Source organism: Carassius gibelio, chromosome A22 (genome assembly GCF_023724105.1).
Source record: "Carassius gibelio isolate Cgi1373 ecotype wild population from Czech Republic chromosome A22, carGib1.2-hapl.c, whole genome shotgun sequence".
In the NCBI taxonomy this organism is placed as follows: Eukaryota; Metazoa; Chordata; class Actinopteri; order Cypriniformes; family Cyprinidae; genus Carassius; species Carassius gibelio.
Window position 1 is genome coordinate 14,246,487 of NC_068392.1, and position 24,195 is coordinate 14,270,681.

Here is a 24,195-nt window from a genome sequence, read left to right on the forward strand (position 1 = left end):
TCAAGTGTCAAGAGTTTTTGGTCAATCAGAGAATTAAGAACAAGCTTGGTTTCGTAACCTCCAACCCCTTCCAAAATGTCATGCATGACATCAGGAGTTACATTGTCAGTTACATGGTAGAACTGAAGTTTATTTAGTGAACACTCTCTTTTGATGCCGGTTTCAGTTGGGTTATTCTGAGGTAGAACAGAGTGGTAGTTATTCCTGTTGCGCATCACTGACAGATCCTCAACTGTCTGTTCTCTCAAAACCTCTCTTTGAACCCAACACCATCGACACACAGTTTTCCCTGAGAAACATTCTGTGTAGCCTAGGATGGAATTAAGACCCAAGTTATCTCCACAAACTTGTGCAACGCCTACTATAATAGTGCCCTTGAAAACATTTTGTGTCAACCTGAACTCCTTTCAATTTCTAGATTCTTAATTTCAGACACAACTGGATCTAAGACAGCATATATTCCATAAGTTTTTATGTCATCTGTCTTGTACACTGCCAACAAGAAGTGAGAGTTTAGGCTGGAGAGATACTCAGGTCGCAAGCACTTAAGAGTAAAATAAAACCTAGCTTGTGACCTGAGGTTTTTGATCCAAAAATTGACCATCTCACATTCATCGTTGTACAGCACAAGATGAATGGACAACTCTTTAGAAAAGAGTTCACTTGTTTTGCAGATTGTGCCATCTCTAAAATCTTCAAGAGCAGTGCTTTCTTGATTTTGCCACTTAAAGATCTTTTCCATTGTTCCAGGACTTTCTAACACCAGCTTCAGCAGAGGCCTTAGAGGAATACGCTGAAAAGTATCTCAGACTGCCACTTGTTTTACAGTCCCCACCAATGTGTCTCTCTTTTGAATGTATGAGACTCCAGGGAAAGGTACAGTACTTCTTCTGGATGTACAAAACATCCAGACTGCGTAAAATATTGCATTTGCTTGTACTCTGACTCAAAGCCCCGAAATGGTTTAGCTGCAAATGCAAAATGGTCTAAAAGATTCTGGCTTTCAGGACTCTCGATGTGGCCTATCTCTCATAAAAAAGAGACAGTTTTTCTTTTGTAGAGAGTCAACAATATCACCCCACATAGCAAAGGTCTTCTGGCCCAGACCCGGGCCACACAATGACTTTTCCCTCGGCCGAAGTACCACAAAGAATGACGGCCTGGAAGTGGCCCAGAACTGGATTAAAGACTCCAGTGGGCCACATAACCGGCCCGAATCTCAGCCAGTTAATCAGCCTTAGCTGGCCCTGATCTGGGCCAAAACAGGATTTATTATTGGTGCCAACTTTCAGCCTTAACTAAACCAGAATCCCCAAATCTGAGCCACACCTGAGCCTCATTTGTATTTTTTATTCTTTTATTATGTGTTTTATGTTCTGTCGCTGTCATTCTGTTGTACTGTGGAGCTTCTGTCACGAAAACAAATTCATCGTATGTGTAAACATACCTGGCAATAAAGCTCATTCAGATTCTGATATAGCCCAGACCCAGCCCAGACACCAACCACTACTGTATATTGCTGTCTGGGAATTTTAATATTTCATATTATTACCTTGTATATTACTATGATCGCAATTTTTCATTTTGTGACATGCTTTAATGTAGACACAAGCATCATGTAACTGTGCAATAAAAAAACTTATTGCTTTGGTTATTCTATCTATTTTTATAAAGAACAAATCAACCATTAAAGAGTGAGTGAATAAAGTATACAGTCTATAAGAGAAACGTAACAGATAGACACATGTAACTTAATCATAATAATTTATTACAGATGTGACAAAGAGCAGTGACACAGTAACCCAAATGACGATGCATTGCAGTTGCAGTCCTCTCAGGCAGAATATAGTAGTGCGAGGAGCAGGACATAATTTAAGTTGTTATACGCTGAAAATACTATCAGGATACACTCCCTCAAGGCGCGCGTTTCTCAATCAAAACATGCATCACCAGAAACAAGTCACGTTGCAATCTCTGATGAAACCGACAAGAGCCAATGAGCGTTTTATGTACATGCAATTGCCGACCTTAGGCCAGCAGTGCCACCTTGAGGCCACATTTGGGCCAAGTCCGTTTGCTATGTGGTAAACTGATGGATGCAAACTTTTGCATGTATTTCCTGTATTAATGTAATATTAACAAAACACCTACACTATAGATGCATATCACATAGAAGTACATAGGTCTAGTATTAAGATCAGTGTTGGGCAAGTTACTTTTAAAAAGTAATTAGTTACAGTTACTAGTTACTTCTTCCAAAAAGTAACTAAATTAGTTACTCAGTTACAAATTTTAAAAGTAACTAGTTACTTAAGAAAGTAACTATTGCGTTACTTTCAAGTAAAATTTAATTTGAAATGCTCAAATGTGACCCCACCTCTACCCCTCTTTAAAGGAACTTAAAATACATGTGCATGTTCAATTATTTATGATAAATCTGAATATTATAATGAAATGGACAATTAATACAATACATTATTAACAGAAACATGAAACATTGTACACACATCTAAAAAAAAATGTTTGCTGTGGGACAAAGTGAGACTAGCCTCCAATCAAATGCCATGTATGTAGATATTATGTTTATATAGTGGATCAATGCAAATAACACGATAGATTTTTGGGAACTTTTGATATTTCCTTTTATTGTTTCTTTAATTTCTTGAAGGAAAAAGTATTGTATATACTTCCATTTAGAGAAGGCTACTTTTGGATTATTTGGGCTCCTTGCCATACCTGTCTCTCGTTGACTGACTGGCTTGTGTTGTTCCTTGTGTGTCCTGTCCTGTCCGACTATGCGTTATGATGGGTTGTTCGCAATTCATGAGCGTTAGTGATGATGGATCGACTCGTTCGCGAATGAGCTTTTGAGGAGTCGTTCGCGATTCGCGAATGAGCCGACTCTAAGAGCCGGCTCTTTTAGTTGAATTTCGGGAGCTGGCTCGCATATCTGAAGAGCCGACTCTATTTTTTCAAATTTAGCCTATAGAAATGAAATAATTATGTAATAAAAATTGAAATATTATAGTCAAAGTCATTTAAAGAGCCGTTTGTGAGCCAAAGAGCCGGTTCTTTTCAGTGAGCTGAGTCAAAAGAGCCGAATTCCCATCACTACTATGCGTGCTTTCGAACACCCGCCCAACTCTACCTCTGATTGGCTTACAATGAAATTTTACTCTACCTCAGCCAATCGACAGCATTTATGCGCTTGTCTCGTGCTCTGCCCACTAACCAAGGAAGAACAGTAAAAAAAAGTATTTGCCTCTCGCTCAGAGATCTAGTTGGTCTGATGAAAAAACAAACAAACAAAAAAAACAGCTTCATCATCAGTTATAGTAACGCGCCGCATTTTTTGGCAGTAACGGTAACGGCGTTATTAAGATGAGAAGAGTAATCAATTAGATTACTCGTTACTGGAAAAAGTAATGCCGTTATTAACGCCGTTATTTATAACGCCGTTATTCCCATCACTGATTAAGATATCGTCTATTTTAATTTAGCCCACCCCTAAATGTCACAGATTGAACACATGTCAGGTTCTTCCTTAAGTAGAGGAACTTTACAAACATTTTTTTTTTTTCAAACAGACCAAATGTATTCACACTATTTAGGCTGCATAAATTAAAATTTGAATACAATTAAATTACATTTATGCATTTAGCAGACACTTTTATCCAAAGCGACTTACAGTGCATTCAGGCTATCAGTTTTTACCTATCATGTGTTCCCGGGGAATCGAACCCCTCTTGCGCTTGATAACGCAATGATCTACCACTTGAGCTACAGAACACTTTTACACAACAGAGTAAACATAACAGACCAGTGCTTGAACAAGTAAAATTCAACAGACACAATTAAATCAAATCAAAGTGTCAAATAAATTTAAACAAATGTAAATAATACAATTATTTTAAATAAATAAATAAATAAAATGCTTAAAGCTAGTGCAAACAGTTTAGTGGCTATAATCTGACCAAGGATATACTATATAAGTTGAATATAGTAATATCCCTCACGTCAAGGCTCACTGTTATGAACTCACACACAGAGCAGAACAGCAGCAGAGAAGAGAGGAACGAACAGAGATACAATCCTCCCGGCTGTGGTTTCAACTCCACCGTTTGAGTTGTGTTTCTCTTTGATTTCTCTTGGTTTTTCTAAAACATAAAAACAATGAAAGAAGAATGAAAAAGACTAGCATGTAGGCTAGTACACACTCAGTAAAAGCACTCAAACTCTACAGGTGAAGTGTGTCATTTCTGTGCCACGAATGATATCAAACGAAAGGGCAAGCATAATCATTTGTTTCCAGACAGGTTTCCCAAATATTCAAACCGCTCCACTCCTGTTTTTCACCTTGAGTTTTTACTCACATTTGGATATCAGATTTAGTTTTGATTGTGTACTGTCACAATATGTAAATTGTTTTTAGTTTGTTAGAAATGTTTGCCAGATTAATTTTTTCTTCATAATTGTTATATATATATATATATATATATATATATATATATATATATATATATATATATATATAAATCAACGTCAGTTATGTTATTTTTCAGACTAATAATTAAAAAAAAATGTATTTAGTTATAGTTTTCTTATTTTTTAACTAGTTATTTTGTTAATTAGATTTGTTGTAGAATTTGTTATTTTGCTTGTCAGACTGCTTATTTTGTATTAACATGTATTTAGGCAGATTTGTTATTTTGTCTTAGAATATATATTGTTTGTCAGACAAGTTATTGTGTATTAAAATGCATTTTTTTCAGGTTTATTTTGTTTTATTGGAATTTAACATTTTGCTCTGTAATCTGTTATTTTGTTTGTCCGACTGGTTATTTAGTTTTAAAATTAAGCCGCATTTGTTATTTTGTTGTATATTATGTTTGTTTGGCAAACTTTTTTTGCATTATTATTATTATTATTATTATTATTATTCATTTATTAGATTTGTTGTTTTGTTTTGTGATTTTCATTTTTTTGTTTTATTTTTGGGTCTAGTTCAAATCGTGCTGTTTTGAATTTCTCGGTCATAGTGCACTTCTTCACTAAAAGGCCTATTACAGGTAGCATTCAGTACATCAACCTATGAACAGCTTACTGTGCAAAATATTTTAACATTTAAAAGAAATACACACTTCACCACACTTAAATATAAATCATTCATTTTTAGGAACAAATTATAGCCATTTCATCACACCTGTGACTTGAAGATTTATGCATTTGCTTTCATTCGACTCAGGCATGAAGCAGCAGTACGACCCTTCATCACTTTTCCGGAGATTCCCAAGCCTGAGGGAGAAGTTGCCTTTCGAGTACTCTGCAGGGAATGTTTCTGTTCTGCCGTTGTATTCTGCGTCCTGCTCCTTCGTCTTCCCTTGGCCATCTAATATGTCGTAAACATTTTTGTGGTCGTCATATCTCCAGTGTGCAGTGATGACTTTAAGCTGCCCGTTCTTAGGATGGCACGGCAAAAGTGCAGAATCTCCGATGAAACCCTGAACTGTGTCCTGCACAGATGCTGAAACGAAAGCAAAGACAGACCAGGAACAAGCAAGAGACAGGCGATGCTGACTCAAAAACTAGATTCATCTGTACATTTTTTTGTTGTTGTTGTTGTTGTGCTTACCTCCATTCAAAAGCAGTATAAAGAAACATACGGACAACACACTGCAAAAAAAACAAACCAAAAACGGTCACACAGACACAATAATCAGCGAGGAACTACTATTCCCAATATTAAAGATATGCCTAAGGGAACTAGTTTCTTCTGTTTCTTAAAAATAGCACATTTGGATTATTATCAATCTTTTAAAACAGATTCTTGCTCTATGTAACATGATTACATAAAAAATATGATGCATTAACCTGAAATTACTTGCAGCAGGTGCAGTCTGCCGTTAGATATAATACAAACACATGAACCATATAATACAGTACACAGAATAGGCGTAAATACATGCAATGACACTCGATTTGCTTTCATGCATTTTCAACGAGTTTTGAATGAACGAGTTGTTTATGTGCAGCAGCCTGACAAGCTATTATTGGAAATAAAAGCTAAAGGTGACCTTACTGCACAACAAACCGGACAGTTTTTCAACGAATTCATTGGAAATTACAATCGTCTGTTCCTAAGAATACCTATGACTCGCTCTCGTCGTAAATGTACATATGTCTGTAGATAAATATAGTGTGACTGAAGCTTAGCTAACACAAAGCCTGTGTTACAATAAAGATAACTGTCTGTGTCTAACGTTAGGCCTATTGCTAGATGACGACAGATTCCGCACAACGTACCTTTTGAGCATGATCGACAAATTTACATGACGATAAACGGACAGTTATTGGAGGAATAAAGCAGAAATTTCAGCTTAAATATTACAGTGAAGCTTTTCCCGAATTTGCATGATGGTGGACAGTAGTGATGTGAGTCCGATTCGCGTCTCCAATAATCTTTTTAACGTGGTTGACACTCCCTCTGAGTTAGAATAAAACAATATCCCGGAGTAATTCAATTACTCAAACAGTAACGTTACACTGACTGAACTGCTGTGAGAGAACTGAAGATGAACACCGAGCCGCGCCAGATAACAAACGAACACGCCCACTATTATGAACAATGCACAGGGCAATAGGTTAAACACCGAAAACACTACACATACTGTGCAACCTACACAAAAAAAAAAAAAAAAAGACATTTAGAGACCCGAGGATAATAACATATTAATTTATAGAAGGGGAGAATTAAAATATATTCAGTTCCTTCAGGAGATTAAATGTTCTTGTAGCCTTCATATTTTGCATGTTTTCTATTGTTTTGTAATATGTTTTTAAAAGTCCAGATGAAATACATTAAAGCTAGGTTGTGAATTAGACCATTTACATTTGTGATTATGGTATTTTCCGAAGATAACAGTTGAATAACAAAAAAATTAATTTTTGGACAAACCAAATAAATAAAAGTATTACAATACATCAAAAATATTTATTCTGATGTTTACATTCAATTTAGTGAGTATAAATATTTCAAATCAGAATAATATATATATATATTTTTGTACGTACAGTGATAAAATAAATGAAAAATATTCTCCCTATTTGATTGGCAAAAGGCACAAGACTCTTCTTGTGATGAAGTTGCTTCATCACAACTACTCTATACAACTGGGCTCATCAACCATAACTCCTTCCAGGACAGCCAGAAACTTAGGAGTTGTGATGGATCATCAGTTAAGCTTCACAGACCACATTGCTACAACTACCCGTTCCTGCAGGTTTGCCTTATACAACATTAGGAAGATTAGACCCTTCCTGTCAGAGCAAGCAACCCAACTTCTTGTCTAAGCTCATATTCTCTCCAGACTGGACTATTGTAATGCTCTCCTGGCTCTTCCTGCATGTACTGTCAAGCCTCTGCAATTGATCCAGAATGCAGCAGCGAGGGTTGTCTTCGATGAGCCACAAAGAGCTCACCTTACTCCTCTCCTCATCAGGTTACACTGGCTACCAGTATCCGCTCGTATCAAATTCAAGGTACTGATGCTTGCCTACAAGACGACCACTGGCACGGCACCAACATACCTAAACTCACTCGATAAATCTCATGTGCCCTCCAGAAGTTACTCTCTGCACTCTGCAAGTGAACGGCGCCTTGTGGTGCCATCCCAAAGAAGTTCAAAATCACTCTCACTGACCTTTTCCTGGACTGTGCCCAGCTGGTGGAATGACCTCCTAATCTCAATTCATACAGCCAAGTCTTTACTCATTTTCAAGAAACATCCAAAGACTCATCTTTTTCACCAGAACTTAACCAACTAACACTAGCACTTTTCCTTTTCTTGTCTTTTCATTTAATAAAAAAAAAAAAAAAACCTGGCTATGCGTTCTGTACTAGACTAACTGAGACTTGTCATGGCACTTGCATACTGTTGTTGTTCTCTTGTTGGTCTGACTGCTACTATTGTTCTCATTTGTAAGTCGCTTTGGATAAAAGCGTCTGCTAAATGATTAAATGTAAATGTAATTTTAAATCTTCTTAGCATATCTTTAACAGGATACATTTGATGTAAAATTTTAAATGAGACTTCTTTTATTTTATAATTAATACAGTATTTATAAATAGTAGTATTTGCCTTTTCCCAATTTAAATCACCCATGGTTGAATACAAAAAAAAAAAACTTTGCAGCAGGTGGAACAGAGCATGAAATTTGATTTCTAATATATTTATTGGTGTATTCTTTCTTTGTAATGTCTGTATCTCCAATAAAAATTCTATTAAATTCAGAACTAATATCTGTGAATGATATGCGTTTTAGAATTTGAAGTAAACCTGTAGGGATTGCATCAAATACAACTGTGTATTCTCTTGGTGTCACTCGGAAGTTAAAGTTCTGAAGAAATTCTGAATATGACATGAGTAAACCATCTTTGTTCAATAACTGTCCTACCAACAGAATTCCTCTATCAAACCATGGCTGACAAGACTTCTTTTTATAAAGAATTTCTTTATTATTCCAAATAAATGTGGATTACAGTTGTGTTTATAGATCAATTTCCAAGATAGAAGGGCTTGTTTGTGGAAGTCAGCTAATTTCACGGGAATTTTATCAATAGTAAAATTACATTTCAGTAGAAAATGTATGCCACAAAGAGTATTGAACAGATATGATGGAAAAGCGTTCCAGATGCTGTCAGGGCTTTTCAAGAATTCTATAATCCATTTAATTTTAAAAGTATTATTTATAGTATGAAAATCCAGCACTTCCAGACCACCTTGGTCTCTACATCCTGTGATAACATCTTTTTTGAGATAATGGGTTTTTTTCCTCCAGATATAAGCATACAGTATTTTATCCAATTCTTTTTTATTGTATTTTTTTGGGATATCCAGCGATAAGGCAACATATACAGAGCGTGATATACCTTCTGCCTTTGATATTAAGACCCTGCCAAATAGAGACAAGTCTCTCATTAACCATGAATTTAGTTTAGATTGTATTTTTTAACAATTGGATAAAAATTCCTTATGACATTCCTCTTTATTTTTACAAATTACAATTCCAAGATATGTCACTTTTTCATTAATTGGTATTCCATCAAAATTGGCCAGATTGCAATTTTTCAGGGGGAACAAAACTGATTTATTCATGTTCATTACCAACCCTGATACATCACAACATTTTTTTATACTATTTACTGCAGTCCCAATTTGGTTTCGGTCACTTAAAAAGACGGCTTTGTCATCTGCAAGTTGGCATATTTTAAACTTTTTACCAACAGCATTAATTCCTGAAAAGGGAGACATTTTTATGTGTGTATCCATTGTTTGAGCAACTAAAAGAAACAAAAATGGTAGGGCCGGGACTTTAACGCGTTAATTGAGATTAATTAATTACACAAAAAATAACGCGTTAACTAAGATTAATTTATTACAGAAAAAAAAAAAATCCTTCGTTTTTAATAACTTATTTTTGCACCGCGGAACGTTTCTCACTGGATGAGTTTCAGCGGACCGATTATACTGGAGCACCAACTAGCGTTCACATATCACTGCAGCACATCGAGCCTCAAGTATCACCTCAACGCAAAACATATAGCAGCTAGCGTGGACTTTACACTTTATGTTGAACTATGTATTATTTTGTTGGTGCAACAGTTTATGTTGAACTCTTTATTGTTTTGGCCAAGGTTATTGAGAGTTGGAATTAGTATGTTATGGCCTCTGAAGCAACCGAGAGATGTTTTCTAATAGTCAGTGTTTCCAATGTTCTGAATGTAATTGACAGTATTGTGTTTTACTTAAAAAACACTTTACAGAAGGTTCCAGCACCTATAAGCTTCCTGAATTTCTGAAATGTAATATTTCTAAATTGTTTCTAAATATGCTATTATTACACTTCATGGCAAAAATTGCACTGGTCTGCTAGACTTGGTTGAACAAAAATAAACAATATTTTGTTGCTTAAGCTTATGTATTCAGTCATTATTCAATGGTATACTATAAATCCATGTGAAAAAAATTACTTCTCACTGTTCTCAGGTCAAATATTTATATGCGATTAAAATGCGATTAATTTCGATTAATTACAAAGCCTCTAATTAATTAGATTATTTTTTTTAATCGAGTCCCGGCCCTAAAAAATGGAGACAACGGGCAGCCTTGTCTAATACCACGTGATATACTAAATCTTTCTGATGTTCCCGTTTTCAGTTTAACAGAACTAGAACATCCATTATATAAGGTTTGAATTGCCTTATGAAAACAGTTACCAAAACCAAAAAAGGAAATAGATTTTAATATAAAGTTATGCTCGATGGTGTCAAAAGCTTTATAGACGGCTGCATATATGAAAATAAAACACCTAACCCTAAAAAAATTCTAACAAAAGGTTTCTCATCTGTTTTTTGTAAGTATTAGGTGTCCTTAATAACATAGTAAAAGTTTACCAAAGTTTGACCACTAGAAAGGTGTAATTTTAAAGATGGCGTCCAAGATGGGCATGGGAGCCCTTAAAATATCCTAACTCCTTCATTATTTGACTTAGTCAAGTAATCTTGGTGTCTAACCCCATGTTTTCTGGGTCTGTGAATCCATTGGACTTGTCTAAATTGCACTGACATGATTACATACTTATGGAATACATGATTTTGTGAGAATACTGTAAGGTTTTATCATTGTTTGGTGTGAACCAGAGATATAAACAATTTAGCCTATGTCATGTAACTTGTTTTGCTTAAACACAGACTTTACATTTGATGTAAACGTTATTGCACCCAAAAGTAACTTAAATCGGAGTTGTATAACTTTGATCATAACTTTGATCATAAACAACCCTGTATTAGCCCGAACCAATAGTATGTTCCTGCACAACCGGAGGCTGCAGATTCAGGACCGCAGATCTGGGCCGCTGTTCTAGGACCCTAGTTTTTCCTGACAGCGCCACCTACCATACTGGACGATATAGCGATGGCTGCAGTTTCAGGACCGCAGTTCTAGTACCGTTGGTTTAGTTTGCAGTCACGTTACTTTGTATATAGCATCAATATATTAATCTCAGTAGCATTTTTTTATTAAATGTGATTTTTGATTCACATCAAGGTTAATGTGATGTGGTTAATTACTAAGTGTGCTTTGAGTCACAATTTTAAATTTAAACATGAATTTACACAAAATATAAATGAAATATCAATTTTGTATCAATTTTAAAACAATTGTAAAAAATTAAGAACCTTAAAAGTCTTAGTCTCTTGAATTATACAGTATATTGATTAACCTACTTAAGGTGAATTAGCTCATTATCATGTAAGTTAAAGTTGGAATCAGCGTAAGGAGTCACTAAATTACTGCCAATATTTTAAAAGTTGTTGAGAGGCAAGACAAGACACAAGAATGATTCAAGAATGTTTATTTATATACATATATTTATACACACACAGTACAGACCAAAAGTTTGGACACACCTTCTCATTCAAAGAGTTTTCTTTATTTTCATGACTATGAAAATTGTAGAGTCACACTGAAGGCATCAAGGGCTATTTGACCAAGAAGGAGAGTGATGGGGAGCTGTGCCAGATGACCTGGCCTCCACAGTCACCGGACCTGAACCCAATCGAGATGGTTTAGGGGTGAGCTGGACCGCAGACTGAAGGCAAAATGGCCAACAAGTGCTAAGCATCTCTCGGGGAACTCCTTCAAGACTGTTGGAAGACCATTTCAGGTGACTACCTCTTGAAGCTCATCAAGAGAATGCCAAGAGTGTGCAAAGCAGTAATGAAAGCAAAAGGTGGCTACTTTGAAGAACCTACAATATGACATATTTTCAGTTGTTTCACACTTTTTTGTTATGTATATAATTCCATATATATTTCCACATGTGTTAATTCATAGTTTTGATGCCTTCAGTGTGAATCTACAATTTTCATAGTCATGAAAATAAAGAAAACTATTTGAATGAGAACAAAACTTTTGGTCTGTACTGTATATATATATATATATATATATATATATATATGTATATATATATATATATATATATATATGTGTGTGTGTGTAATTTTTGCGACAACATCACAACAGCACCAAAGTGAACCCCTTTTCCATCAGTTGCTGCATGGATAGAATGGCTGTAGGCTTCAACTCTAGAGAAAGAGAGAGCGAGAGACAGAGAGATAAATAAGAGACATTTGTTTAACATATTCAACTGGAATATGTATATGAAAAGTGAAAGTCCTTGCAGCATGTGGTGCATCTCTTCAATTCGGGCAGGGATTTCCCTTTTTGGATTGTTATATCTATCTTGAAAAAGAGAGAGTGTACTTGTTAGAATATTTTGAGATCATGAATATATCCCTAGTGCCTTTTTTAATCATCTCTCCTACAATGAGCCTAATCGAATCCATAAAATCACTTCATATTGGCCATGCAGAACATGACAGAAACTAACACATGATAGCAATGTATAACTGTATGTGGAGTAGACCTGCAGATTAGGCCAAATTGTAACAAGCTATTAAAATTGCCAAATGCCTCATTTATCATTGCAAAACAATGCCAAAACAACAGGCTAACACATAATGCAACTAGGCAGTCAGTGCAGTTTAATTATGAAATATATTTTATACATAAATATGGTAAAACAACGACTATTAAGCCAGTATTCACACTAATACATTAAGCTGCAGGTAAATCTTTCAAACCTTACATCAACCATGCTCTTGTCATCTGATAAGTTTAATTAATGTGCAGGCTAGATTCACTTATAATACTTCGTCATTAAAACACAACAAGGATTTATGAAATCATAGCCACGAATTAATGTCGTAGTAATTATAAAACTAGGTCACAAATTCTTAATTTGGTGGGAATTAATTATTAATTCATAGGTAGAAGTTCTCACTATTTAAACTTTGCACCGTTTAAACGTTATAAAATAAAACTTAATTAAATATCGGTACTCACCGTCTGACTGCTGTCCACGTCGTCCATCTTTAATTAGTGTTGATCCAGTACAGCAGGTGGAGCTGTCACAAAAATACTAGGGTCCTAAAGCTGCGGTCACAGAATTGCGGTCCTGTAACTGCAGCCTCCGGTTGTGCAGGAATACCCTTCTCGCCCGAACAGAGGCCTATATGTGAAACCTCTAAAATGGTCACTCTTTTCAGAGTTCAATTAATATGTAATGCATCCTTTATAGATGTTTTAGAGTATAAAGGTGGCATTATACTAAACCCAACAAACCTAAATTCACCATTTTCAGCAATTCAGAAGATGGGAGAATAGAATATTGACATTTGATATTGCGTGACTCATTGTAATGTTGTTGGCAGCACAGTGTATACCATTTTGCTCAAACAAAAGTTCTTTATTTTTTGTAATTTAATTTAAAAAAGTAAACTTTTGTTTTTTTTTTGTTTTAATTCTGTTTGTTACGACTTACAGCTTAGGAAAATAAAAAAATCAGTATCTCAAAAAAATGTAATATTACATTTTGAGTTTTATTAATTATGAGTAGAAATACTGGGTACCTCCTTGGCTAGTTCAGAACATGCAACCACAATTATGGGAAAGACTACTGACTTGACTGTTGTCCAGAAGACAATCATCATAACCCTCCACTAGGAGGTTAAGCCACAGAAGGTCATTGCTGAAAGGGCTGGCTGTTCACAGAGTGCTGTGTCAAAATATATTTATAGAAAGTTGACTGGAAGGAAAAAGTGTGGTAGGAAAAGGGGCATAAGCAACAGGGATGACTTCAGCCTTGGGAAGATTGTCAGGAAAAGCAGATTCAAGAACTTGGGAGAGCTTCACAAGGAGTGGGCTGAAGCCGGAGTCAGTGCATCAAGAGTCATCAAGCTCAGACATCTTCAAGAAAAGGGCTACAGCTGTCACATTCCTAAAACCAAGCCACTCCTGAACCAAAAAAAAATAAAAAATATCAGAAGCATTTCACCTGGGATAAGGAGAAATAGAACTGGACTGTTGCTCAGTGGTTCACAGTCCTCTTTTCAAATGAAAGTTAATTTTGCATTTCATTTGGAATTCAAGGTCTGGAGGAAGACTGGAGAGGGACAGAATCCAAAGTCCAGTGTGAAGTTTCTGAAGTCAATGATGATTTGAGTGTCGTGATGTCTGCTGGTGTTGGTTCATTATGTTTTATCAAGTCCAAAGTCAATGCAGCCATCTACCAGGAGATTTTGTAGCACTTTATGCTTCCATCTGCTGACAAGCTTAATGGAGATGCTGATTTAATTTTGCAGCAGAAATTTAGCACCTATGTCAGGGATCTAGGAGGGAGGACCCAATTTAATTGGGAGGTAATAAGGTTTTATTGACAAAACAGACTGATACAAAAGGGTAGTGAACTGAACAATAGATAACACAACAGGATAACAGTTAACAGGAACAGCTAGGAGAGGCCACTGGGAAAGCTTCAGGAAACAACTGGCAGAATACTTGGCAACAGAGGGGGCAGTAAAACCAGGCTGATGGAGAAGACCACACAAGGCACCGTAGAGCAGATCTCAGACACTTGTTAACCACTGACTCTGAGACAGACCAAGTGCCAGGTAGGTAGAAACAAGGCAGGACACACGGGGACAGGTCAGGAACTCAAAACACAAAACTAGACAGGACAAAGCTCCACAAAAACACAAATTAAACTCAAGACAAGGAAAGACATAAGCCAATGAACTAATAAAAGGTTAAGTAACAAGATAAGAAATTACCAGTTTAACCAACAAGAATCAAGACTAGAAAAGCCAAATAAATGTTACAAATAAAAGCCAAAAGCAAGAACAAAAAAATTACTAAAATAAGGAGCAAGACAAAAACATAGAACTACAAGGACTAGACAAGGGCACAAGACCAACCAGACAAGGAGACACGGGCGCGTATTTAGCCACATACAGAGACAGGTGTGAATGACCATGAACCAGCAAACAAAAAAGGGTAAGGGGCACTATAAATTAGGAGGAAAATACATAAGGGACAGTTGAGCACAATAAGACTGACCAGGCTGACGAGGGGGTGCGGTAAACAGGAAACAAGGAGGAGGGGATAAAGGAGCACATGGCCGAGAAAACAATTAACAAAGCCATGTGCTGATACTAGACACAAGAAACAAAACATAAAACAAAGTGCAAAACCCTCACAACCTACCCATAGTGATTTGCTGACCATGATATTATTGTGCTTGATTGGCCAGCCAACTCAACCTCACAGACCTGAACCTCACATAGAATCTATGGGGTATTGTGAAGAGGAAGATAAGTAACATCTGAAAAACAATAGAGAGGAGCCGAAGGCCCCATCAAAGCAACCTGCAGTACCAAAGACAGTAATTGCAAAAGGAGCCCTAACCAAGTATTGATAGCAAAATTAAACCTACTTTGGAGATCTTGAACATTTCTGTTTTGTAAATCTTTTTTTGATTGATCTTTGAGAAAATATTCTAATTTTTTGAGATACTGAAGCTGTAAGTCGTAACCATCAGAACTCAAACAAAAACACTTTACATATTTCAGTTTGTGCATTTGCAATAAATGTAGAATATACAGTATTGTTCAAAATAATAGCAGTACAATGTGACTAACCAGAATAATCAAGGTTTTTCGTATATTTTTTTATTGCTACGTGGCAAACAAGTTACCAGTAGGTTCAGTAGATTCTCAGAAAACAAATGAGACCCAGCATTCATGATATGCACGCTCTTAAGGCTGTGCAATTGGGCAATTAGTTGAATTAGTTGAAAGGGGTGTGTTCAAAAAAATAGCAGTGTGGCATTCAATCACTGAGGTCATCAATTTTGTGAAGAAACAGGTGTGAATCAGGTGGCCCCTATTTAAGGATGAAGCCAACACTTGTTGAACATGCATTTGAAAGCTGAGGAAAATGGGTCGTTCAAGACATTGTTCAGAAGAACAGCGTACTTTGATTAAAAAGTTGATTAGAGAGGGGAAAACCTATAAAGAGGTGCAAAAAATGATAGGCTGTTCAGCTAAAATGATCTCCAATGCCTTAAAATGGAGAGCAAAACCAGAGAGACGTGGAAGAAAACGGAAGACAACCATCAAAATGGATAGAAGAATAACCAGAATGGCAAAGACAGTCTGGAGTTACCTGTAAGTACTGTGACAGTTAGAAGACGTCTGTGTGAAGCTAATCTATTTTCAAGAATCCCCCGCAAAGTCCCTCTGTTAAAAAAAAGGCATGTGCAGAAGAGGTTACAATTTGCCAAAGAACACATCAACTGGCCTAAAGAGAAATGGAGGAACATTTTGTGGACTGATGAGAGTAAAATTGTTCTTTTTGGGTCCAAGGGCCACAGGCAGTTTGTGAGACGACCCCCAAACTCTGAATTCAAGCCACAGTACACAGTGAAGACAGTGAAGCATGGAGGTGCAAGCATCATGATATAGGCATGTTTCTCCTACTATGGTGTTGGGCCTATTTATCGCATACCAGGGATCATGGATCAGTTTGCATATGTTAAAATACTTGAAGAGGTCATGTTGCCCTATGCTGAAGAGGACATGCCCTTGAAATGGTTGTTTCAACAAGACAATGACCCAAAACACACTAGTAAATGGGCAAAGTCTTGGTTCCAAACCAACAAAATTAATGTTATGGAGTGGCCAGCCCAATCTCCAGACCTTAATCCAATTGAGAACTTGTGGGGTGATATCAAAAATGCTGTTTCTGAAGCAAAACCAAGAAATGTGAATGAATTGTGGAATGTTGTTAAAGAATCATGGAGTGGAATAACAGCTGAGAGGTGCCACAAGTTGGTTGACTCCATGCCACACAGATGTCAAGCAGTTTTAAAAAACTGTGGTCATACAACTAAATATTAGTTTAGTGATTCACAGGATTGCTAAATCCCAGAAAAAAAAAATGTTTGTACAAAATAGTTTTGAGTTTGTACAGTCAAAGGTAGACACTGCTATTTTTTTGAACACACCCCTTTCAACTAATTGCCCAATTGCACAGCCTTAAGAGCGTGCATATCATGAATGCTAGGTCTTGTTTGTTTTCTGACAATCTACTGAACCTACTGGTAACTTGTTTGCCACGTAGCAATAAAAAATATACTAAAAACCTTGATTATTCTGGTTAGTCACATTGTACTGCTATTATTTTGTTAGCTTTTTTAAATTAAATTACAAAAAATAAATAACATTTCCATGATATTCTATTTATTTTTACATGTACCTGCATGTACTTAAGGGAAATTGTACATATTTTCCCCATAAATATGCTTGTAGCCAATTGCTTTAATTTATAATTGGACTTGTAATCACTTATCTATCATGCAAATATGCTAGTTATAATATCACATGGCAAAAACATGTATCAGGCACCAATATTTCTGGTCTAGGAGGAATACAAAGGAGTAATGGTCATTTTAAGGACCTGGCGGCAGCCATTTTGAAAAACGGGGCCTTTCTTGGAGTCAAACTTTGGTAAACTTTTAGTATGTTTTTAAGTACATTTGATACTACTGTAAACCACTGAGAAGGGTTTTGTTAGAATTTTTTTGGGGTCAAGACATATTTGCAGCTGACTATTATAAAAGTCTATGAATAGTATGAAGCTAGCATTTGGAAGGAGGTCACTGTAATCTATCATGTCTAAAATTAAACGTACGTTATTGCTTATGTGTCTTTTGGACATAAAGCCAGATTGTTCTTCATCTATAATTTGGTTCAGGCTATGTTTAAGTCTTTTTCCAAAAATTAAAGTACTTTCACGTTAAGCATGGTTTTAGAATGTCCCAATTATTCATTTGTGAATTAATCTGGTCAAGAAGAGTAAACTTGCAGCAGCTAACATCTCTTGATTCAATAAATCAGACATTAGTGAGTCAAGTTAACAATAAAAAACTGCATTATAGTAAAGGCTTTGTAAAACTGTACGGCGTTTTTAGCTTTTTAAACTGCATTCTCCATCTACACCAACTATGCATTTTCCTATAGATACAGACGGTTGGTCTGGGAACGCCCCCGGGAACGCCCCATCACGTGATGTGAATTTAGCCCGTGGGGGAAAACATTGTCCCGTGTATTTCAATTGGCGCCAAGGCAATCACGCCGAAGAGTTGCTGTGTCGTTTTCTGTACCTCCAAGAAACTGACAAATTATTAATTGAAGTTCTACATCCTTCCTAATAAACATACAGAGCCGGAAAGGATGACAAAATGTGAGGATGATCAAGGGAAGTTGTGTAATCCCAAGACTAAGCATGTGTATGTGTGCAGTCTGCATTTCATCACAGGCAGGCTATATTAACATCATGTTCATTATTAACATTATCAAAACTGTGTAAGGTTGTTTCAGAAAGTGGAATGCATATATAATTAGCCTTATCATTCTACCTGAAGCAAAACTATGTTAAGTTAGTCTAGTGTCGAACAAAAACCCACTTAAAAAAGCGTGTGGACACGTAACAACTTAGTTTTGTGTCAGAACTTTTACACTTTCATTCATAAATTCACCCCGTCTGTGTTTGCTAAACGATTGAAACGCGGAATCCAGTTAAAAATAGAACTTGCTGTATAAAGCAGAACATCACGGAATTTGGCTATTTTTGAATTAATACATATACATTAGGCTGTAAAATTAATCAAATATCGATATGGACTAGTGTATATGAATATTAAAGTTAAAAGAGACTAAAATTGTTCTACATGTCTCTGGGAATGAGTGCTCAATATGTGCATTTTTGTCATTCAAATACACATGATGTTCGCAGTGTTTTCACCCACGCCGACTCCGACACGCCCCCAGCTATGACTAGATGCCGACTCTATCTATCATGTATGTCTTTGAAAGATGATTGAACCAATCAGAGTAGGTGTGGGGCGGGACTGCACGTGCAAGCCCGCCCCAGGTGCAGCCCCGCCTCAATCAGCTGGGTGTACTTGCTCGAGTCAACAACCGGTGGCATCGGTTTTCGGATCACCAGTAAACTGAACTGAGAATTGTTTATGTCGGACGCGTCCGATTTGAGAAATGATGATACTGCACATGCGTGTAATTTTTCAAGTATTTTGTTAAACATCGGAAAGTGTGATAAATAACTATTTTTTTTTTTAAGATGAATGCATCTGATCTGTATATTTTGAATTTTTTTTTTAATTATGTTAGGGATTTTCAGGGAAGTTGGACAATAATTAAGACTCTAAAGACTATGTTTAATAGGAATAAGGGATGATTTATGAAATATCTGTACTGTATTTATAGTTAATGATGACACATTCACAAATTGAGTTTGTAGTAAACAGAACATGAACACGAGTAGAGCAGCTGGTGATACTGAACTGCAGCATGGCGGTTAGAGCGATTCTTGTTCTCGAGTCAAGAACCAGTTGCATCGGTTTTTGGATCATCAGTACACTGAACTGAAAACCGTTTCTGTCTGACGCGTCCGATTTGAGAACCGAGGAGCTGATTATACTGCGCATGCGTTATTCAGCGTGAAGCAGAAAGACACACAAGACTTAAAAGGGTTAGTTCATCGAAAAATCATAATTATGTTATTAATAACTCACCCTCATGTTGTTCAAAGCCCGTAAGACCTCCGTTTATCTTTGGAGCACAGTTTAAGATATTTTAGATTTAGTCCGAGAGCTCTCAGTCCCTTCATTGAAACTGTGTGTACGGTATACTGTTCATGTCCAGAAAGGTAAGAAAAACATCATCAAAGTAGTCCATGTGACATCAGAGGGTCAGTTAGAATTTGTTAGCATCGAAAATACATTTTGGTCCAAAAATAGCAAAAACTAAGACTTTATTCAGCATTGTCTTCTCTTTCGAGAGTTCAAAACAAAGCAGTTTAGTGATATCCGGTTTGCGAACGAATAATTCTATGTAACCGGATCTTTTTGAACCAGTTCACCAAATCGAACTGAATCGTTTTAAACGGATCGCCTTTCCAATACGCATTAATCCACAATTTAGCTGTTAACTTTTTTAATGTGGCTGACACTCCCTTTGAGTTAAAATAAACCAATATCCCAGAGTAATTCATTTACTCAAACAGTACACTGACTGAACTGCTGTGAAAAGAGAACTGAAGATGAACACTGAGCCGAGCCAGAGGAGCTGATGATACTGTTAAATACTGTAATACTGTTAAATGTTTGATAGACTTGACGGCATTACGTCATTGCCAATGACGTCATCACGTTGAGCGTAAAGAACCGGTCCAAGATCTCTGCAAGATTCGGTGGGTGATTCAGATTTCTCTTGGCACAGCGATTAGAAGACTTACAGGTTGCTCACGTGACATCTACGTCATCAAGCTCAGTTTAAGTCTGCGCAGTACGCCCGACCCCCAGGAAGTGTGTGCTTCTAATTGACTTCACTTGTCTCTGTTGAATCCAATGGGGTCGCTGTGTCCATTTCTTTTACGGTCTATGGTTTTTCAACCGGTTTATTGAATTGAACCGTCCGAAAGAACCGGTTCCCGGAAAAGAACCGAACTTCCAATCACTAGTGGACAGGATAGTACGCACCTGAACATGCGCAGTTCAGATTTGTTCTGTTATATTAGCCTATCTAGTGTAAAATAAAACATTTGATTAAAAGCAAGTAGGCTACAGCATAAGTTGTGTACATAATGCTAGTGTGTTTGTTATTTGCATTATTTCAACAATTTTCATGTACGTGCTTACCTTCATCTAAGAACAGCACAGTTCATAACCTTACATACTGCAAAAACGATAATAAAAATAAAACAATAAACCATTAACACTAACCTGTTTCCAACCATGTTTTGTAATTATTGTGCTGCGTTTTACATGTATCTTATTATTAATATATTTTTAATTTTAGTTAAAGTTTTCCATTTTCAGGGGCCCATTTCACAAATGAGGTTAAGTGAATACTCTGAATATGTTAACCCTGAAATGAGGTAAACTCTAGGTTTTCTGTTTCAGAATGGGAGGTTTGTCAAACCCGAGAAAGCAGGGTAAGTCAAGCCTGTTTCTGAAAGAGAGCTAACTTGTACTCAGAGACAGTTACCATGGTAACTTTCTCTATGAACCTAACCTGGTCAGGAGCAGGTTTTCTTCTGATATGCCAGTGTGGTCATAAAAATAATCTTAATGCAAATGGAAAACAACATTTTTCTGAGTGTATATTACTAAGTGCAAATCTACTGTAGCTCCGCCCTCCATCGACACATTATGTTAAATACGACACATGTGAATAACGGCTTCAATGGTGTAGGCAGTAATGTTTTGTGCATGGAAAACTAGCTTGTAACGTGATTTATTGGGTTAGAGTCCGGCTTTTGCAGAGCTCGTTCTTCTCACTTTTCCCATCATGTAACATTCAAATTCATTTTCAATAAAATGAACAAAATGTTCTAAAAGTGGAAGTAAAGTGCCTTACGAGTGTTTAATAATGATACAACTATTTATAATTGTAATAAATATAATAATTTTCAATATGTTATTATTGAATCCTGGTAATGTATAACAATACTGAGGTACAAATATATTTGCCAGTAAAAAGAATAACTAGCATCTAATTATTATTTATACTTAGCCTGTTGCAGAGAACTGCTACTTTTACACAGTAAATGGAATATATCATAATTTTCACTGTATATTTTTTTCTGTAAATAGCATCTAGAGCTACTTGCACTTAGCCTACTGTAGGATCTATTGCTAAGAAAGTATGTTAATTACACAGTGTAAATAGCCACTGCCTTATTTTTCTTACTCTATTGGCAGATCATTTGTAAAATAAGAAAAATGCACTTAAAATATTATTATTAATATTATTACTATTATTATTATATACCGTATATATTTTTTGCTCATGAGATACCATTAAATGATTAGCTATTAGTTCATTAATCTAACATTCTGCCAGTTATCACCTGTGATATTATAACACTGAGAAGAATTGCATTTGTATTGAGTCTGAAGTATGCAGACAGCTTTTTGGCGGGATCTGTTGCCATGGTGAATCGTAATATCAGCGCTCCATCGATAATGGGTTTTTATAGTTGTGGTGCATGCGCTTAACTCAAAGTCAGTCAATTTAGAGTTGATTAAACCAACTCATTTCAGCTGTTTTTTAACCGAAAACTCAGAGTTTCACATCTCAGGGTAAGACAACTCAGAGTTCAATTTTAAACTCAGAGTTGGTTAAACCTCCTTAGTGAAACAGGCCCTGCAAATTTCACATGGACTACTTTGATGATCTTTTTCTTACCTTTCTGGACATGGACAGTATACCGTACACACAGCTTCAATGGAGGGACTGAGAGCTCTCGGACTAAATCTAAAATATCTTAAACTGTGTTCCGAAGATGAACAGAGGTCTTACTGGTTTGGAACGACATGAGGGTGAGTTATTAATTACATAATTTTTAATATTTGGGTGAACTATCCCTTTAAGACAAGCCATTATGCATAGGATTATATGATTCTGAAGTTTATTTTAGAGTCAAGTTTTTGACTTTAGAATTCCATAAACTCTTCATGTGCTACAAAGGCTGGAAAAAAAAAAAGCTTTAAAATGTGTGCTTGCATTTTTATAAGTACTTTTCACATTAAGACATCTAAATAAAAATCTCAATCAAGATTTGTCTCTTGTCTTTATGGGGTGCAAAAAGAAGGATTTCCTAATTTATTTTTCAATTAAATGTTTTAAGTTTAAGAAGCATAAAACAAATTTTATAAATGTATCCATTTCATCTTAACTATTTGGTCAAAATTGAGTTGGACCATCTTGATTACATTTCATTGCATGAATTAGATGTTTTATGAGTTGGGTCTAAGCATATTTATTGGGTGGAAATCCTGCCCTCAATTTAATTGAGTTTGTCCAATGAGTTATTTTTTTGAGTGTACTTATAAAGTGTTAAAATTAGTATTCATTTTACATATTAAAACTGGTGTATGAAATGGCAAATTAAAATTATGTAATTTAATTTTCATTTTACACCAAACGTTGCACAAATGTATTGGAAAATGTAAATGTAAATACAGAAATGCAATGTCATTTTACATATTGCATTGTCATTTTGCATATTACAACCCAAATTGAATATTGCTACCCATATGCTTCCATACATTAAGGGAAGAAACTATGGGCTGCTTTAAATGAGCTATACATTAACATAGGCTACATTACATTTCCACTAATGGACAAAGGCATATTTGAATTATTATAAATCATTTAAAGCAGATTATTGCTCTATGTAACATGATTACATAAAAAATATGATGCATTAACCTGAAATTACTTGCAGCAGGTGCAGTCTGCCGTTAGATATAATACAAACACATGAAGCATATAATACAATACAATACAGAGTAGGCGTAAATACATGCAATGACACTCGATTTGCTTTGATGCATTTTTGACTAGTTTTGAATGAACGCGTTGTTTATGTGCAGCAGCCTGACAAGCTTGGAAATAAAAGCTAAAGGTGACCTGCGCAACAAACCGGACAGTTTTTCAACGAATTCATTGGCAATTACAATCGTCTGTTCCTAAGAATATCTATGACTCGCTCTCGTCGTAAATGTACATATGTCTGTAGATAATTATAGTGTGACTGAAGCTTAGCTAACACAAAGCCTGTGATAGCAGCTACAGGCCAGAGAACAATAAAGTTAACTGTCTGTGTCTAACGTTATTGCTAGACGACGACAGATTCCGCACAACGTACCTTTTGAGCATGATCGACAGATTTACATGACGATAAACGGACAGTTATTGGAGGAGTTAAGCAGAAAATTCGGCTTAAAGATAACAATGAAGCTTGTCCTGAATTTGCATTGTGGACTGGGTACCCATCTGAACATGCGCAGTTCAGATCTGTTGTTATATTATATTGTGCAAAATAAATAATAAAACGTTCGATTAAAAGAATAAGTAGGCTACAGCAAATAATGCTCATGTGTTTGTTATTTGCATTATTTCAAAATTTTTCAACGAGTAGGTGTTTACGACCAACACAATACATATAGGCTACTGCAAAAACGATCATAAAAATTAATCAATAAATCACCTGTTTCCAACCATGTTTTGTTATTATTGATATAAAGCTGCATGACAAATTTTAGACCGTGCTGGTTTTTACATGGATCTTATTTGTTAAAAACACCTAACATCTGGGGCATGTTCAAGTTCAAAACGGTGCGCAACGTTTTGTCGATGCTGAACGC

At 36.0% G+C, this 24,195-nt stretch overlaps 1 protein-coding gene across 2 annotated transcripts; it reads right to left on the reverse strand.

The window, feature by feature from the left end:
* Nucleotides 1–1,747: 1,747 nt before the first annotated feature.
* LOC127942506 (myelin-oligodendrocyte glycoprotein-like) lies at nt 1,748–23,831 on the reverse strand. 2 transcript variants are annotated; one of them, XM_052538228.1, is made up of 4 exons: nt 23,697–23,831; nt 5,633–5,673; nt 5,204–5,524; nt 1,748–4,157 (listed from the first exon to the last, which is right to left on the reverse strand). In XM_052538228.1, exons 1-4 carry the CDS (start codon nt 23,705–23,707, stop codon nt 4,039–4,041), a joined length of 492 nt encoding a protein of 163 aa, XP_052394188.1. In that variant the 5' UTR covers nt 23,708–23,831; the 3' UTR covers nt 1,748–4,038. The 2 variants fall into 2 exon arrangements, with proteins under 2 accessions (XP_052394188.1, XP_052394189.1); XM_052538229.1 differs by lacking the exon at nt 23,697–23,831 and adding an exon at nt 6,304–6,604.
* Between the last annotated feature and the right edge of the window lie 364 nt (nt 23,832–24,195).

What these genes read in the sequence shown, in the direction of transcription:
- LOC127942506 (XM_052538228.1), bottom strand. An exon ending in TATACTGCTTTTGAATGGAG is followed by an intron (nt 5,525 to 5,632) that starts GTAAGCACAACA and finishes CTTTCGTTTCAG; the next exon opens with CATCTGTGCAGGACACAGTT. An exon ending in CATAAATCTTCAAGTCACAG is followed by an intron (nt 4,158 to 5,203) that starts GTGTGATGAAAT and finishes TTTATGTTTTAG; the next exon opens with AAAAACCAAGAGAAATCAAA.